We start from the raw sequence: 18,125 nt of genomic DNA on the forward strand, positions 1-18,125 counted from the left end.
GCATCTTCTGATTTTTTTTTCTGGATACCATTTGTTAATGGCTACTGTAATTAATAACTTATGTATTTGATCACATTTCAGGCAATTTTGATGCTGCAACATCAGAGATATCCTGCAGGATAATAGTTACCTTGATCAGATCATTTTGTGCTGTACATCATGCAAACTCATGACCAGGCTAAAAGCTGTCATTTTCAGCCCTGAAAAGTGCACCATCTACATTTGATTGCCTGGAAAGGGAAAGTATCTCAAAAATTTGAGCAATAGGTGAATCTTGTTGTTACAGACTGCTATTATGTAGTAGTAACTCGAGTAGTATTCACCATTAAAAGAACGTTTCCATCAAACCACAAAGACGTTTTGCCCATCTCGCAAATGAGTAATATGGTAGTGGTGTGATGCTAGGTATGTGGGATATACATTCCAAAAACTGGTGGATCCTATCAAACAGCATGTCCCTTCCGCTGCTCACTACAGGCAAACAGACCCGATCCCAAAAATCCAGCTCTCGTAAAACTCAAAACAATGCCCATCCATTAGATATGACTCTGCAATTGGCCAACATTTGCTGAATAATCTTAGGCGTTCTGAAAATTACACTGACAATCAATTTAAGATTGTCAGTCGGGCTCACAGTGTGGCATATTTGCATTTACTGGAAACTAAATATATTAACACAGGAACCTGTTCTTTGCAGACCAAGTACATGAACACACATTGTGCCTGTTTCAGTTAAACAAAATAAGTGGTAGTCATTTGCTGGCTTATTCCTCAGGGCAAAGCCTTGATCACAGTTAAGCTGTCTGGTTTAAATTTTCAGTGTTTGGCAGTTAACTGTCAGTCACTATTAAGTGGTGCATTCTCCATGGCAATGGCACTACCAATCAATCAGCACTCAATGCAGTATAAAGTTGTTGCTTCCCCTGACTATTCTTGTCACCATCCTGATGAGTGCAAGACGAAAAATGTTAATAATATGTATTTTTCAGCAATATACACAGATCTATGCAGAACAACAATATAATACTTAATATTAGAGAAGCATTTTCTTTTCATTGTTTTCAATATAGTAAAACCAATTCATTTCCTGGAGATTAATTCTTATTCTACTCTGAAGAATAACTAACTATACATTTTTTGCAAAGTCAGGATTTATATCAAAAGGTTTTCCTGAGCTCACTGGTTAGAAACCCTTAATTAATCTTAAAGATTGATTAAAATACATTCCAGTGACTTGGGATCAAAGCAAGCTGCACATTTGCATAATTGCACCTTCTATATACTGTTGATATAGATGCAACCTGTCTGCAAAATTACATCTTGAAAGAGATTAAATACTCATGGAATTGGCAATTTTATCTGATTTTTTAAAAAGCTGTTGCAGTCAAATCAGAAGAAAAAGTGAAGCCATTTGACCCCTCCTCACCTGATCATTACATAATGGTCTATATTATCAACGTAACGAAGGTTATCAGGTGACGAAGGGGCTAACCCCGAAAGCTTGCAAGTATATTATCAAATAAATAGGTTGGACTAAAACCTGGTGTTGTCAGACTTTTTACTGTGTTTACGCCAGTCCAACGCCGGCATACCCACATCTATATTATCAAACCAGTGAAGCAATAGGGCAACAATTCAAGCAGAAATAAAAAAGACAGGATGTTAAGTAATGATTGCAATGCATACTTCAGCAAACTTTGTTTGAAGAAAATGAAAATGAAGGAAGTAGAAATATAAAAATGAGTGCTTTGATCAACACAAATCGAAAGCTTCAATGCAAGATATGCAATGTTCATTTTGAAGAGTTTGACTGAACAATTGACCTAAGTCCACTTTGACATACCAAAGTTTCCACAAAAGATAATCATTTGAAAAACTTACCTCTATTTCCAGGTGGTTGAAGGCCATCTCCTGTCATACCACACCATCCCACTGGAAAGATATCACGAGAATCATATCTACACCAGTAGTCAAATGCACCTCTCCACCCGTCAAACGTGATGAAAATATCATCTGCTTTTACTTCACTAATGGTTGCCGGACAAATCAGATGAGGATTTTTTCGATCAACTGCTTCTAGTTTCATCCCAACTTTGAAATGGTTTTGCTGTGGGCTTGGAGGTTCCTCAAATAGGAGAGAAATATGAGCTTTTTCTTTTTCAAATATGAACATGAATTTAACATGCAACACAAACCAAATGTTATAACTTTTAATTAAAAAAAAATCGAATCCAGTGTTTACAGAAAGGAATCAACATGGCTTATATATTACATCTATAATTCAGCATTTGTGGATAAATAAATCGATATTTTCCAATGTAGAATGCTTTCAGATATATGTTTAATGCACAAACGGTGCACTAAGTTTTGAAAAAAAACTTATAGATCACCACTTGATGATCTTAAAGGGTTTTCATTTACTCAGCAAATACTTCTGCCCTAACAGATTTGGTAAATGTGACATGCGACAGTTAAAAACATGTCAATATTTAAAAGAATCTCAGTATCTGATGAAAAACAAGCGTAATTCTCTGAGGCTTCCCTACCAGAGCGAAGCCTTGTTTCCAGAAAGCTTGAGTCAAAAATAAAATGAAGACTAATTACAATCATATCTTTGATTTGTGTTCACAGCTAGCAATGCTACATGATGTAATGGAGCCTTACTAAATAATTCCTATGAAATCCAAAATGTGTGAAAAAGCATTCAAGCATATCCAAAGTGCAAGATAGAGAGAAAGAGAGAGAGAAACCTGGTCCTAAATAGTACCAGAATTAATTTAAATCTTAAATCAAGATGGGGTTGTAATATGTAACCAGGAATGAATTGGGAGATAAGGAAAGTTGTCAATTAAATAAAGTATGAAATGTTCAGTAGATTAACAGCTGATATTAGCAGTTTATATAAATGAACATCACTCTTCCTGTGGTGTGATATTAAATTCTTCCCCAAGTGTCACCTGGGCCAAATTGTTTATTTTAAGATTTATACCTGTTATTTAAATTTGGGAGGGGTTTTGTCAGTGTCCTGTCAGAAACCAGACTGATCACACATCTAAAGTTCATTGGCAAACATCTGATCTTAGTCTATCATCTAGATTATTTTAAACAGTTAAAGACATTTTGTGGATGAACATTAATATTCTAAACCACTAAGTTTTTTGAACAACCCAAACTGAAAATAATAATTGTCAATACGCCACAGCAACAGAAAATGCCATTTAATTTTGGAAACCGTTCTTTTCAAAGCTTTCAACCTGGTACAGATTACTGGTGTGTAAATTAGTAGATTAATATGCTATTATTGCACAATAAATGAAGATTTTCTGTTTATTGTCTGAAGTGTTTAAGCTCTAATTTATTCATCAAATGCAAAAATACAGGCGAGGGTTATCTCTCCTTCAAAGTTTTTGTTACAGCTATGGCAAGATGTATGCAATTTTTTTTTGCACAGATCAAGTACGTACATAATGCATTTATACAGGATTTCATCATATCCCAAAGATTCTTCATAACCAATGCATTACTTTTGAAGTGCCATTTTTGTTAAGTAGGCATGTTAATGCTTCAAAATGACAAACCACCAGATAACCTGTTTTATGCTGATAAAAGTGATGGTGGATGGGGGAGGGGTTATAAGCCGTTGGCCAGGGCACATGGGAACACCCTGTTCTTGAAATATTGGCTTCTATATCCACCTCTAAAAGCAAACAAAGTTTAATGTCTCAGTCAAGACAGCAGCTCCATCAAAGCAGTATCGCTTTAGTGCTGCATTAAATGTCTACCTCTAGTTATGGAAGTCTTTCAGCTGAAGCAATCTGCTTTTCCTTAAGGATTTCCTTATTTATTTTTCAATGTTACACAGTTTATTAATTTTTACGAGTAACATCACTGATATTTTGAAGAAAAACTTCACGTCGTTTTGATTATACCTAAATGAAAGTCTAAAGATGTGCAGGTTAGGGCAATTAGTGAGGTAAATAGATGGGTTACAAGATTAGGGTGGGGGAGATGGACCGCGACGGGATGCTCTGTCAATCATCGGTGCAGATTCGATGGGCCAAATGGCCTTTTCTACAATGTAGGATTCTATGAAAGGAAACATCTTCCTATTTTGTTTACATGGAGAAAAATTTAAGACAGCTATCGCCTAACATTAAAATATGCTGCCTAATTATTTGAGGGGATGTTTGACAGTCAATGAGCAAACTCCAATTTTATTTTAAATTTCCAATGAATAATCAGGTACTAGGCATCAGGAGTTTCCAGCACTTCTTGTTACTTTTTTTTTAAAATGACATTTCTTACCTTCTTAAATATGGATGCTGGGGCCATTTCTGCTCCATTTAGAGTTCTCAACAAAAACATTGGCCAGGATGAAGCATTCATTCTGAATCCTAATCATGCAAAATAAACATCAGTTATTCAAATAGATGTCGACTCCAAGTAACAATTCAAATACTCAAAACTTAACATGCCAATGCATCTTCGGTAATGCGGAGTTCCACCTGTTACAAAGGTGTACTCCTGACCGTGATTAATTTTGCAGGGTTAGGATCAAGGCCATTTATATTTTTTATGCATGTTCCCCAGGGCCTGATGGTTGTCCTGACTAAGACCTAGGCCGAAATTCTCCTGCCTCGCAACTTGTGGGAATCACAACAGGCAAGACAGAAGATTTGGCAGACCATTTAAAGGTCTGCTGAGTTCAAGCAGGAATTTCTGGACGTGGGGGCATGCACGGCCGGAGAATCAAGCCCCCAGTCTCAATTATCATTACCTTTGCAGAGGTGATCATTAGCCATCTTATCACATCTGCTCCTACATATGGCTTTGACAGTGCTATGTTGCATTACAATTAGTTTCCCAACACAGTCTTAATTATTCCAAAAGGGCTTACTATGCATTGAATAGAATGCACGTTACTTCAGGGGAACCATCTATCTTTTTATCACTGTGTCATGCTTCACATAGCATGAGATTCCCCCATATATGCTCAGGCAGAAAAATCCAAGGCTGCTAAGACCATATATTTCAGGCTGAAAAACAATTTTTAATGAGTAACATTACAATAATGAATTATTTCAGCATACAACACAACAATACAACAACTGGCATACAGAGGTTTTGTTTTCTTAAGAACAGGGGTGGTGCCAGAGGACTGGAAAATTGCAAATGTTACACCCTCGTTCAAAAAAGGCTGTAATGATAAATCGACGCCAGTTAGTTTGTCCTTGTTGGTGAAAAACCTTTTAGAAATAATAATCTGGCACAATATTAACAACCCTTTGGACAAACATGGATTAATTAAGGAAAGCCAGCACAGATTTGTTAAGGACAAATAATGTTTTATCTAGTTTGAGTTTTTCCATGAAGTAATGGAGATGAACATTAAGGCTAATGTGGTATAGATAGACTGCCAAAAAGGCATTTGATGAAGTACTTCTTAACAGGCTTGGCAACAAAGTTAAAGGCCATGGGATACAAGGGACAATGGCAGCATGGATATAAAGCTGGTTGAGGAAGAGGAAGCAGTGAGCAGTTGAGTGAACAGTTGTGAATGGTTCTTTTTTGCACTGGAGGAAAGCATTTAGAAAGGTTCCTCAAAGGCTGATATTAGGACTACTGTCTTTCTTGTTCTACATTAATGACCTAGAAACAGACGTGCAGGGCACTATTTCAAAATTTGTAGATGGCACAAAATTTGGACATTTTGAGATGCGAGAGAGACAGAAACAGATTTCAAGAGGACAACGTCAAGCTGGTAGAATAGGTGGAAATTCAGATAGGTGGACACATCAGATGAAATTTAATGTAGAGAAGTGTGAAGTGATGCATTTTGGTACGAAGAATGAGGAAAAGCAATATAAAATAAACAATACAATATAAAAGATTTGCAAGAACAGACAGACTGAAGGGAAAAGTGCACAGATTGAAGAGGGTGGCAGTTAAGGTTACGAAAACAGTTAATAAGGCATATAGGATCCAGAGTTTTGGGTATAAAATTATGGTTTGGTCTCAACTGGAGTATTGTGAGCAAATATGAACAACACACTGATATAAAAGGTACTGGACAGCATGCAAAAAAATCTATGATTACGGTTATAGGAATGAAAAACTTTAGTTATGCAGATAAATAAATAAGAAATAGGAGTAGGCCATTCAACCCACTAAACCTCTACACCACTCAATAAGATCATGGTTGTCTGTTTGTGGCCTAAACTGTGCTTTCCTACCCACCCGCGATAACGCTCAAGAACCTTGCCAATCAAAACTCTGTCTACCTTGGTCTTGAATGACCGAGCCTCCACTGCTATCTGAGTGTGGCACGGTGGCTAGCACTGCTGCTTCACAGTGTCGGGGAGGGGGGAGGGGAAGTTCCAGTTTCGATTTCTGGTTTGGGTCACTGTCTGTGTGGAGTCTGTACATTCTCCCCGTGTCTGTGTGGATTTCCTCCGGGTGCTCTGTTTCCTCCCACAGTCAAAAAGATGTGCTGGTTAGGTGTATTGACCATGCTAAATTCTCCCTTAGTGTATCTGAACAGGCACCAGAGTGTGGCTACTAGGGTATTTTCATAGTAAATTCCTTGCAGTGTCACAAGTAGACTTGCATTTTACATTAATAAATAAATGTAGTAAAAGAATTCCAAAGACTGATGACCCTCAGAGAAGAAATCCTTCATTGCCATTTTAAATGGGAGACCTCTAAATTTTAAACTGTGTCTGCTAGTTCTAGCCTTCCTTGCACGGGGAAACATCCTTTCAGCACTTATCCTGTCAAATACCCGCAGAATCATATATGTTTCAATAAGATCACCTCTCATTCTACTTAATTCCAATAGATATAGGTTCAACCTTTCCTCAATCCGCCTAATAAATCTTCTCCAAAGTGCTTGAATACAAAGAACAAAAACAGCCTGGGAAACAGGCCCTTCGGCCCAACGAGCCCGTGCCGCCATTTTAACATTACCAGTCCCCCCCCCTCCACCCATGACCCTTAACTATTGTTTATGGCATTCCACCTTGAGGGAAACTAATTTAGGGACAATTTATTAACTCCAATCTGCCTAATAGCGCATCTTTGGGGTGTGGGAGGAAAGCGGAGCACCTGGAGAAAACCCATGCAAGCACAGGGAGAATGTGCAAACTCCCACAGACACTGGCCCAAATCCATGTGTCTGCACAGCAAACAGTGATAGTCACTGAGCTGTCGTGTTGCCCAGCATCTGGTCCAGTTTAAGCACACACTAACGACATGAAGCACTAGGCTACTCTTGAACATTCAAGAGCAGCCCAAGTACGACCTATCGCGTGTATGCCCCTCGTTGGACAACAAGGCGGACCGACTTAAAACCTGTTAATTAAAGAGAAAAACATTATTATCATACCACGTCCTTTTACATTACTAGGGACGTCCCAATGCTAATGAACCTTATTTAAAACAATCTCCTATATCCTCCCATCTCCAACCCACTCACGTGCCTAAGTTACTCTTAAACAACTCCAGCGTGCCTGCGTCCACCACCTTACTTGGCAGAGCATTCCATAGCCCCACTACCCTCTGTGAAAAACCTCCCTCTAATATTTGTGTTAAACCTCTCCCCCCTCACCTTAAGCCTGTGGCCCCTCATACTGTGTGTCTCTAACATAGGAAATAGCTTACCTCTGTTTACTCTATCTATACCCTTCATAATCTTATATACCTCTATTAGACCCTTCCTCAGTCGCCGTCTTTCAAGGGAAAACAGCCCCAATTTGCTCAATCTTTCCTCATAACCAAAGATATTCCTCTTTATGTTGGAGCCAAAACTGTGCACTATTCCAGCTGCGGCCTCACCTATGCCTTATACATTTGAAGACCTTTCCACTTTTCTACTTCATTCCCTTTGAAAAAGACCAACATTCAATATACCTTCCTCGTGACTTGCTGTATGTGTATGCTAACTTTTTTGTGATTCACGTACAAGGGCACCCAGATTCCTCTGGATAGCAGCATACTCCAATTAAATAATATTCTGCTTCCACTATTCTTCCTGCCAAAAACAGACCATTTCATATTCCATCAGCCAAATATTTGCTCACTCACTTAACCTATGTCCCCCGGCAGGTTCTTCGTAGCCTACTCGCATTTCTATCTATCTTTGTATCCTCAGCAAATTTGACCATTACACAAATCAGTCTCTTCATTTAGTGCAAGTTTTTAGGGATTCAGGGCCGGCATATTCCTGTAAGGATGAAGGATAAGTATGGCAAGTTTTGAGAACCTTGGATAACAACAGATATTGCGAGCTTAGTCAAAGAGAGAAAGGAAACATTTGCCAAAGCTAGGAGGCCGGGAACACGAAGCAAGTGTGGAATACAAGGAAGGTAGAAAGGAGCAAGGAGTAAGAAGAGCTAAAAGGGGTCATGAAAAAGTATTGGCCAGCAGGATTAAGGAAAATCCCAAGGCTTTTTACACATGTATAAAAAGCAAGAGGGTAGCCAGGGAGAGGGTTGGCCCACTCAAGGACAAGGGAGGGAATTTATGTGTGGAGCCAGAGGAAATGGGTGCGGTATTAAATAAGTACTTTGCGTCAGTATTCAAAGAGAAGGACTTGGTGGATGATGAGTCTGGGGAAGGATGTGCAGATAGCTTGAGTCATGTTGAGATCAAAAAGGTGGTGGTATTGGAGTTGAGAAACATAAAGTAGACAAGTCTCTAGGGGCTGATGAGATATACTGAGAGGGGTCAGGGGGAAATTGCTGGCACCTTGAGAAATCTTTGTATCCTCACTGGTTACAGGGGAGGTCCCAGAGGATTAAAGAATAGCCAATGTTGTTCCTTTGTTTAAGGAGGGTAATAAGAATAATTACAGGCCGGTGGGCCTTACGTCAGTGGTAGGGAAATTATTGGAAAGAATTCTTCGAGACAGGATTTATTCCCACTTGGAAATAAGTGGATATATTAGTGAGAGGCAACATAGTTTTGTGAAGGGGAGGTCAAGTCTCACAAGCTTGATTGAGTTTGTCGAGGAAGTGACGAAGATGATTGATGAGGGTAGGGCAGTGGATGTTGTCTACATGGACTTCAGTAAGGCCTTTGACAAGGTCCCTCATGGCAGACTGGTGCAGAAGGTGAAGTCGCATGGGGTCAGAGGTGAGCTGACAAGGTGGTTACAAAACTGGCTCGGTCAAAGAAGACAGAGGGTAGCTGTTTCTGAATGGAGGGCTGTGACGAGTGGTGTTCCTCAGGGATCAGTGCTGGGACCTTTGCTGTTTGTAAATGATTTGGAGGAAAACGTAACTGGTTTGATTCGTAATTTTGTGGACGACACAAAGATTGGTGGATTTGCAGGTAGTGATGAGGACCAGAGGATACAGCAGGATATAGATCAGCTGGAGATTGGGTAGAGAGATGGCAGATGGAGTTTAATCTGGACAAATGTGAGGTAATGCATTTTGGAAGGTCTAATACAAATAGGAAATATATAGTAAATGGCAGAACCCTTAGGAGTATTGATAGGCAAAGGGATCTGGGTGTATAGGTACACAGGTCACTGAAAGTGGCAATGCAGGTGGAGAAGGGAGTCAAGAAGGCATGCGGCATATTTGCCTTCATCGGCCAGGGTACTGAGTTTAAAAATTGGCAAGTCATGTTGATGCTTTATAGAACCTTAGTGAGGCCACACTTGGAATATAGTGTTCAATTCTGGTCGCCACACTACTAAAAGGATGTGGAAGCTTTGGAGAGAGTACAGAAAAGATTTACCAGGATGTTGCTGGGTATGGAGGGCATCAACTATGAGGAGAGGTTGGAGAAACTTGGTTTGTTCTCACTGGAACTACGGAGATTGAGGGGAGACCTGATAGAAGTCTACAAGATTATGAGAGGCATGAACAGAGTGGACAGTCAGAAGCTTTTTTCCAGGGAAGAAAAGTCAATTACTAGGTGGCATAGGTTTAACATGCGAGAGGCAAGTTTTAAAAGAGGTATAACGTGGCAGATTTATTTATTTATTAATTACACACAGTGGTGAGTGCCTGGAACTCGTTGCCGGGGGAGGCAGTGGAAGCAGATACGGAAGTGACTTTTCAGGGGCGCCTTGACAAGTATATGAATGAGATGTGAATAGACGGGTATGGTCCCTGGAAGCGTAGGGGATTTTAATTAAGTCAGGCAGCATGGTTGGTGCAGGCTTGGAGGGCCAAAGGGCCTTTTCCTGTGCTGCAATTTTCTTTGTTCTTTATTCAAGTCATTCATCTAGACGGCAAATAGTTCAGGCGCCAGCACTGACACTTGCGCACTTCACTAGTTAAGTTTTCTGACCTGAAAATTATCCATGCATCCCAACTCTCTTTTTCAGGTTAGTTAACCAATCATGTATCCATACTAACGTACCATCCCCACCACCATGAATTCTTACCTTGCAGCACCTCATTGAATGCCTTTTTGAAATCCAAATGTACTACAGGTACTGGTTCCTTTTTATTCACCTGCTTGTTACGTCTTCAAAGAATGCCACTGAATTAGTCAAACACAATTTCCACGCTCACTCTGCCTGATGTAATATGGTTTCCTAAATGTCCAACAACTTACTACCTCCTTAAAAAGATATTAGATTAACTGGTCTATAGCTTCTTTCATTCTGTCTCCCTCCCTTCTTGAACAGTGGCATTATATATGTGGTTTTTCAATCTGCTAGCACCTTTCCAGAATTGAGAGAATTTTGGTTACAAGCAATGCATCCACCATCTCTGCAGTGATTTCCTTCAAATACTATAATGCAGACCATCAGATCCAAGAGGCTTATCAGCTTTTGATCCATGAGTTTTCTGAGTATTTTTCTCTACTGATTGTTTTGAGGTGCACCCCCTTTTGCCCCTTGCTTTTCAATTACTCATGGGATGCTTTTGTGTCTTCCACAATGAAGACAGATACAAAATACTTATTCAAAGTCTCTGCCATTTCCTGGTTTCCCATTATTGATTCCTCAGTCTGATCCTCCAAGAGACCAACACTTACTTTAGCTACTTTTCCCTTTTTACATACTTGTAGAAGTTTTTGCTGTCCATTTGTATGTCTTATTAGTTTTCTCACATGCTCTACGTTTTCCCTTAATTTTAGTATTTTATGGAGATGATATAAGGAGCTTGCAGACAGACATAGATAGGTTGAGCGAGTTGGCAGGAGTCTGGCAGATGGAATATAATGTGGGAAAAGGTGAAGTTGTTCACGTTGGCACTAAGAATAAAAAAGCAGGGTATTACATAAATGGAGAACAACTGTAGAATTCAGAAGTGCAAAAGGATCTAGGTGTTCTAGTGCACAAGTCACAAAATGCAGGTATAGCACATAACCAAGGAGGCTAATGAAATGCTATATTTTGTTACAAGTGGAACTGAACAAAGTAGTAAGGATGTCATGCTTACAAAGAATTGCTGAGACATCTCAAACAGGGTGTGCAGTTTTGGTCTCCTTATTTACAAAAAGATGTAAGTGTGTTGGAAGCGGATCAGAGGCTTTCTAGGTTGATACAGGTTATCTTATGAGTAAAGGTTGGACAACTGGACTTGTTTCTACTAGAGTTTAGAAGAATAAGGGGTGACTTGATTGAAGTATATAAGATTCTGAATGATCTTGACAAGGTGCAGGTGGAAAGGATGTTTCCTCTTGTGGGTGCATCCAGAACCAGGGGGCACTGAACATAGAACATTACAGCGCAGTACAGGCCCTTCGGCCCTCGGTGTTGCACTGACCAGTGGAACCAATCTAATGACCCTCTAACCTAAACTATTCCAATGTTATCCATATGCCTATCCACTGACCGCTTGAATGCCCTTAAAGTTGGCGAGTCCACAACTGCTGCAGGCAGGGCATTCCACGCCCTTACTACCCTCTGACTAAACAGCCTACCTCTGACATCCGTCCTATAATTACCACCCCTTAATTTAAAGCCCTTGTGTTAGCCATCACCATCCGAGGTAAAAGGATGTCTACCCTATCCAATCCTTTGATCATTGTGTATGCCTTAATCAGGTCACCTCATAACCTTCTTCTCTCCAATGAAAATAACCTCAAGTCCCTCAGCCTTTCTTCATAAGAGCTTCTCACCAAACCAGGCAACATCCTGGTAAACCTCCTCTGCACCCTTTCCAATGTCTCCACGTCTTTCTTATAATGTGGAGACCAGAACTGTACGCAATACTCCAAGTGCGGCCGCACCAGAGTTTTGTACAGTTGTAACATGACCTCACGGCTCCGAAATTCAATCCCTCTACCAATAAAAGCTAACACACCGTACGCCTTCCTAACAACCTTATCAACCTGGGTGCCAACTTTCAGGGAGCTATGCACATGTACCCCGAGATCTCGCTGCTCGTCAACACTACTAAGAGTCCTTCCATTAGCCCTATATTCTGTACTCCTGTTACTCTTACCAAAGTGAATCACCTCACACTTTTCCGCATTAAACTCCATCTGCCACCTCTTGGCCCAGCTCTGCAGCTTATCTATGTCCCTCTGCAAACTGTAACATCCATCCTCACTGTCTACAACTCCTCCAACTTTGGTGTCGTCAGCAAATTTACTAATCCATCCTTCTACACCCTCATCTAGGTCATTTATAAAAATGACAAACAGCAGTGGCCCCAAAACAGGTCCTCGAGGTACACCACTTGTAACTCTTTAAGTGCTCTTTAGGACAGAACTATGGAATTTTTTTTTCACTGAAGGTTGAGACACTTTGCCTCACAAGGTGTGAAAGTGGGTTCACTGAATATTTTTAAGACAGAGTAGATTCTTGTCTTTTGTGATAAGCTGATAAGCCTCTTGGACCTGATGGTCTGCATTATAGTATTTGAAGGAAATCACGGCAGAGATGGTGGATGCATTGCTTGTAATCTTCCAAAATTCTCTAGATTCTGGAACGGTGCTAGCAGATTGAAAAACCACATATATAATGCCACTATTCAAGAAGGGAGGGAGACAGAATGTAAGAATCTAAGGTTATCAGTGATAGAGTGAATGTGGAACTCAAAGCACAAGCAGACCAGAAATGATCTTATTGAATGATAGAGCAGGCTTGTTCAACTAATTAATTACGCTTCAGCCAAAATACATTTCTTTCCTGGATTTGGTCATCCCTCAATCCTCACTGGCAAAACTCATTAATCCCATAATTTAAAGAAGCATGATAAATGTTTTACTCTTTTATTTCTAACATAAATAAAACAATACTATCAGTATCTCTGAAATTGTGCTTCTCAACAACCTCATTCAAAAACTTCAGTGGAAGTCTAATTTATACCAAAGCTCTGTCCTACAAGGTCAATCTCTAGTTGTAAAACAGCACCCCTCGTTCTGGTTGCAGCCACAACAGGAAACATCCCTTCCATCTCCACCTTGTCAAGCTCATTCAGAATCTTAAAGTACTTGAGACTTAACTTGCTATACTAATTTAAGACGTATAAACAGTCTATTCTTCTCCTCTAGTTCTATCGTCATTGCGCAAGTTAGATTTCTTACTTTAGCTTTGATATATCATACACAGTCATTCTCCAAGGTCTGTTTCCTTTTTGGAAATAGACACACAAATAATTCTCGCTATATACAACTGGTCTCAACTTTGATTTTGGCAAGGTGATGGCATAGTAGTACTGGACTAGTATTCCAGAGATCCAGGTTTGGATTCCGTCATGACAGGTGGTGAAGTCTGAGCTCCACAGAAATCTGGAATTAAAGGTCTAATGGTAATCATTGTCATTAAGAAAACATCTGATTCACTAATGTCCTCCAGGATAGGAAATTTGCCATCCTTACCTGGTTTGGCCTACATTTGACTCCAGATCCACAACAATCTGAATGACTGTGAAATGCCCTAGCCTGATGATGGAGGGTAGGAAGACGCCCTTCCATTTTAGTTTTACCTTAATAAGTAAACTAGGTTAAGGATAAAATGCCATATATCTCAAAATTTGATATAGCTAGTGAGAATTCACAATGTGCCTGTATGCAAAGGTATCATAAATTGCAACAGCATTATAAACTGTACAACCACAGGTTAACCAAATATTATAAGCTGAAACTGTATTTTCAATATACATGTATTGTGCACTTCGGCTAACTTCATTCTGAATGCAGCATGATGGGAAACACTGGTAGACAGGCCGAATTCTTTTAATACAATGAAGCATAGAAAAGCAGCTTCTGTTATCTGTTTTTGGATATGTGAAAGGCAAGTTTAATTATAGGCCTGCTATTTAAGGGTGTAAATGAGTAGCAAGGCTGGAGCAGTCTTTCAAGCTGATAAAGGAGGCCCCAGTTCCAATGAGAGTGACTCCTTTCACTAATTAAAAATCACAGATGTTCACTATGGCCTTGGTTACTGGTAAATGACATGGGTTAGGTTTTCTAGGTAAAGGGGAAGGAAACTACACAGGCAATAAACTCCTATTCCTGTTGACAGGAGCAACATTATTGCCTCAGGTAATAACGTTGAATATTATGTTTGGGCCCTCCAGTTTGATTGATGAGACTGGGTGGGATATTGAAATGTTCGAAATATAATAATTTTACCTTTTGGTCAGAGAAGATAGTCCACCTTCATTGATTGTGTCTCTCTCTCCTGATGAATGCATTAGGAAATAAATTCCTTTCTGTTCTTTAACTATATACTGTCTTTTGCAGTCTAGGTATTGGTTGAGTGAGGTTCAACAAGTACAGAGCACCCCAGGGAATACCTGAGAAAATTCCTCTTACAATTTGGCGCTGCGACAGCAGGGTACTCACTGGTGGCCGGTGGCAAGACGCGTTGCCAAAAGGGCGAGTACAATCTTTAAATTCCACTCAGTAGCTGAGGGGTTACGTGTCTAGCAGCCGGAAGCCATAAGTTGAGTACCTTGAATTGGGAAAGATGCGAAAGTAGTGTGTATGTAAAGAGCCCACATTTAATGCAGAGGGATCTCCTACAGAGCAGAGCAAAAAACCACTGGGGATAAGGGGCATTTGCAGACAAGCCACACTTACGTAGCGCGGCCGGGGACTGACTATTGGACATTCCTATGCACTGGAGCTGAAAAGGCCGCAAAGCTAGAGAAGCATCAAGGGGCTACACTGTGTGCAGAGACAGCAGTTGGCTCAGGCGCAAGGAATGCACAGGGAGGTGTTCCAGAGGTAGAGAAGGAACAAGGTCGTACGAAAGAACCTGCAGGGAAAGGTCCCAGGAGTATGGGTGTCCTGTAAGAGACTTGCAACAGAGACAGACAGGTTAAATTGGTTGGTCGAAAGTGTCACACACCAAGAGGGGAGTAAAGGGTTAAAAGCAGGCACAGACTCTCTTTCTGGCAGAGAGAGAGGATGTAATTGTGCGATTCATGGTCATTTTCAAGAAGAAGAATCCAACAGATATTTGAGCTCCGTGACACTGGGAAAGAAAAATCAATTTCATGATGGTGTTACATTACGTCTAAAAAATAAGGAGAGTTAGGCACACAGTTGATTTGATCTTGTTTCTGCCTGTGTTGGTTACGGAGGCAAAGTTGTAGAAATGACTAATCATGCAAATTTTGAGCTAAACTGGAGAGACTGTAAGTAAGTGTAAAAGTTTCAATTAGTAGGGATATTTAAAAATGACAAAAATAAAGTTAATTTTAGATTAATCTAGATCAAGCTTGTTGTTATTAAATATATTATTGATTTAACTGACAATGAAAAGATAAATGGAAAGAATTATTCCGGAGTGCTTGAAGTGATGTCAATCTGAGTGAATTTACTCTGCCTCTGCTAAAACAAGCAGAGAATTAACCCATTCTGCCCCAGACAGGATGGATCTTTGTTTGTGTTATAAAACTTGTAGTAGTTTTAAGACATTAAATCAAAAATTTAATAGAAGGGGGAGTTGCATCAGGTAGAAGGCAAGTGCACGTTTAATGATGGGAATTATTATCCCGCCATAATGTATTCTAGTTAAAATGTGTGACATGGATATGCAAAGTAGTGAATCAACCACAAAACTAGAGTGGTTCTGAGCACAAAGCACACCAAGTTGTAAATTTTGAATATGGGAAGGTTGAAAACAGCATAGGCCAAAATGGAGAGCCCATCAAAACACCAAATTGACAGATTAATATAACTAGAGATGAGGAGAATAATTCGGTGGAATAACTGAGAAAGGAAAAATGAAACAGGGTATAAAGTCAGCATGGTTTTGTAGCGGGTAGGTCGTGCCTTACTAACCTTATCGAGTTCTTTGAGAAAGTGACCAAAGAGGTGGATAGGGGTAAGGCAGTTGACGTGGTGTATATGGATTTTAGTAAGGCGTTTGATAAGGTTCACCATGGTAGGCTTCTGCAGAAAATGCAGATGTATGGGATTGGGGGTGATCTAGGTAATTGGATCAGGAATTGGCTAGCAGATAGGAGACAGAGGGTGGTGGTTGATGGTAAATATTCGTCATGGAGTTCAGTTACGAGTGGTGTGCCTCAGGGATCTGTTTTGGGGCCACTGCTGTTTGTAATTTTTATTAATGATCTGGATGAGGGTATAGTTGGGTGGATTAGTAAGTTTGCTGATGACACCAAAGTTGGAGGTGTGGTAGATTGTGAGGAAGGGTGTCATAGTTTGCAGGGTGACTTAGAAAGGTTGCAGAGCTGGGCCGCGAGGTGGCGGATGGAGTTTAATATGGAGAAGTGTGAGGTAATTCATTTCGGTAGGAATAACAGATGTGTTGAGTATAGGGCTAACGGGAGGACTTTGAATAGTGTGGAGGAGCAGAGGGATCTAGGTGTATGTGTACATAGATCCCTGAAAGTTGGGAATCAAGTAGATAAGGTTGTTAAGAAGGCATATGGTGTCTTGGCGTTTATTGGTAGGGGGATTGAATTTAGGAGTCGCAGCGTCATGATGCTGATGGATGGATCTTTCGGTAGGTGAGCATCTTGGAAATGGTGACCATAATTCTATCTCCTTCACAATTGCGTTGGAACGAGATAGGATCAGGCAGGCTAGGAAGGTGTTTGTCTGGGGTAAGGGGAGATACGAAGAAGTCAGGAAGTTACTTGGACAAATAAACTGGAAGGAGGCGTTCTTAGGGAAAAGTACCGAAGGAAGGTGGCAGATATTCAAGGAACGTGTGTCTGGAGCTCTGAATGACAACGTTCCGATGAGACGAGGGGGTTTTGGTGGGTCGAGGGAACTGTGGTGCACAAAGGAAGTGTTGAACCTAGTCAGGAAGAAAAGGAAGGTGTACAAGAGGTTCAGGGAATTAGGAGATGTTAAAGATCTTGAGGAGTATAAGGACTGTAGGAGGGAACTTAAAAGGGAAATTAGGAGAGCCAGAAGGGGTCATGAGAAGACCTTGGCGGGTAAGATTAAGGAGAATCCCAAGGCCTTCTATAAATATGTGAAAGGTAAAAGGATAAGAAGAGAAGGGATAGGACCTATAAAAGGTGAGGGGGGGAAAGGTTTGTGTGGAACCAGAAGAAATGGCGGAGGTGCTTAACGAGTACTTCGCCTCAGTATTCACAGTGGAAGCCGATCTGGGAGATTTTGTTATGGATTTGCAGCAGAAGGAAAGGATTGAGTACGTGAATATTAAGGAGGAGGATGTGTTGGAACTTTTGAATTCTATCAAGGTAGATAAGTCGCCGGGACCAGATGGGATGTACCCCAGGATACTGTGGGAGGCGAGGGAAGAGATTGCAGAGCCCCTGGCGATGATCTTTGCGTCGTCAATGGAGACGGGAGAGGTTCCAGAGGATTGGAGGATTGCGGATGTAGTTCCTATTTTCAAGAAAGGGAACAGAGATAGCCCGGGAAATTACCGACCGGTGAGTCTGACCTCAGTGGTTGGTAAGCTGATGGAGAGGCTTCTGAGGGACAAGATTTACGAACATTTGGAGAGGTTTGACATGATCAGGAATAGTCAGCATGGATTTGTCAAGGGCAGGTCGTGCCTTACAAGCCTAGTTGAGTTCTTCGATAATGTGACTGAACACATTGACGAAGGAAGTGCCGTGGACGTAGTGTACATGGACTTCAGCAAGGCGTTTGATAAGGTCCCCCATGCAAGACTTCTTGAGAAGGTGAGAGGGCATGGGATCCAAGGGCCTTTGGCCTTGTGGATCCAGAACTGGCTTGCCTGCAGAAGGCAG

General features: G+C 40.6%; 1 protein-coding gene across 8 annotated transcripts in view; it reads right to left on the reverse strand.

The window, feature by feature from the left end:
* The window catches only part of LOC145353367 (sex comb on midleg-like protein 2), a 193,426-nt gene that overhangs the window by 65,325 nt on the left and 109,976 nt on the right, over window positions 1-18,125 (reverse strand). For all 8 annotated transcript variants that reach the window (XM_080204062.1, XM_080204058.1, XM_080204060.1 and 5 more), the window contains 2 exons: window positions 4,306-4,394; window positions 1,882-2,125 (listed from right to left, as the gene is read on the reverse strand). In XM_080204062.1, the coding sequence (XP_080060188.1) occupies window positions 1,882-2,125; window positions 4,306-4,394 (333 nt within the window). The remainder of the gene's footprint in view (window positions 1-1,881; window positions 2,126-4,305; window positions 4,395-18,125) is intronic.

The sequence above is a fragment of the Carcharhinus amblyrhynchos genome, chromosome 15 (genome assembly GCF_965287045.1).
Source record: "Carcharhinus amblyrhynchos chromosome 15, sCarAmb.v2.hapA, whole genome shotgun sequence".
Taxonomy (NCBI): Eukaryota; Metazoa; Chordata; class Chondrichthyes; order Carcharhiniformes; family Carcharhinidae; genus Carcharhinus; species Carcharhinus amblyrhynchos.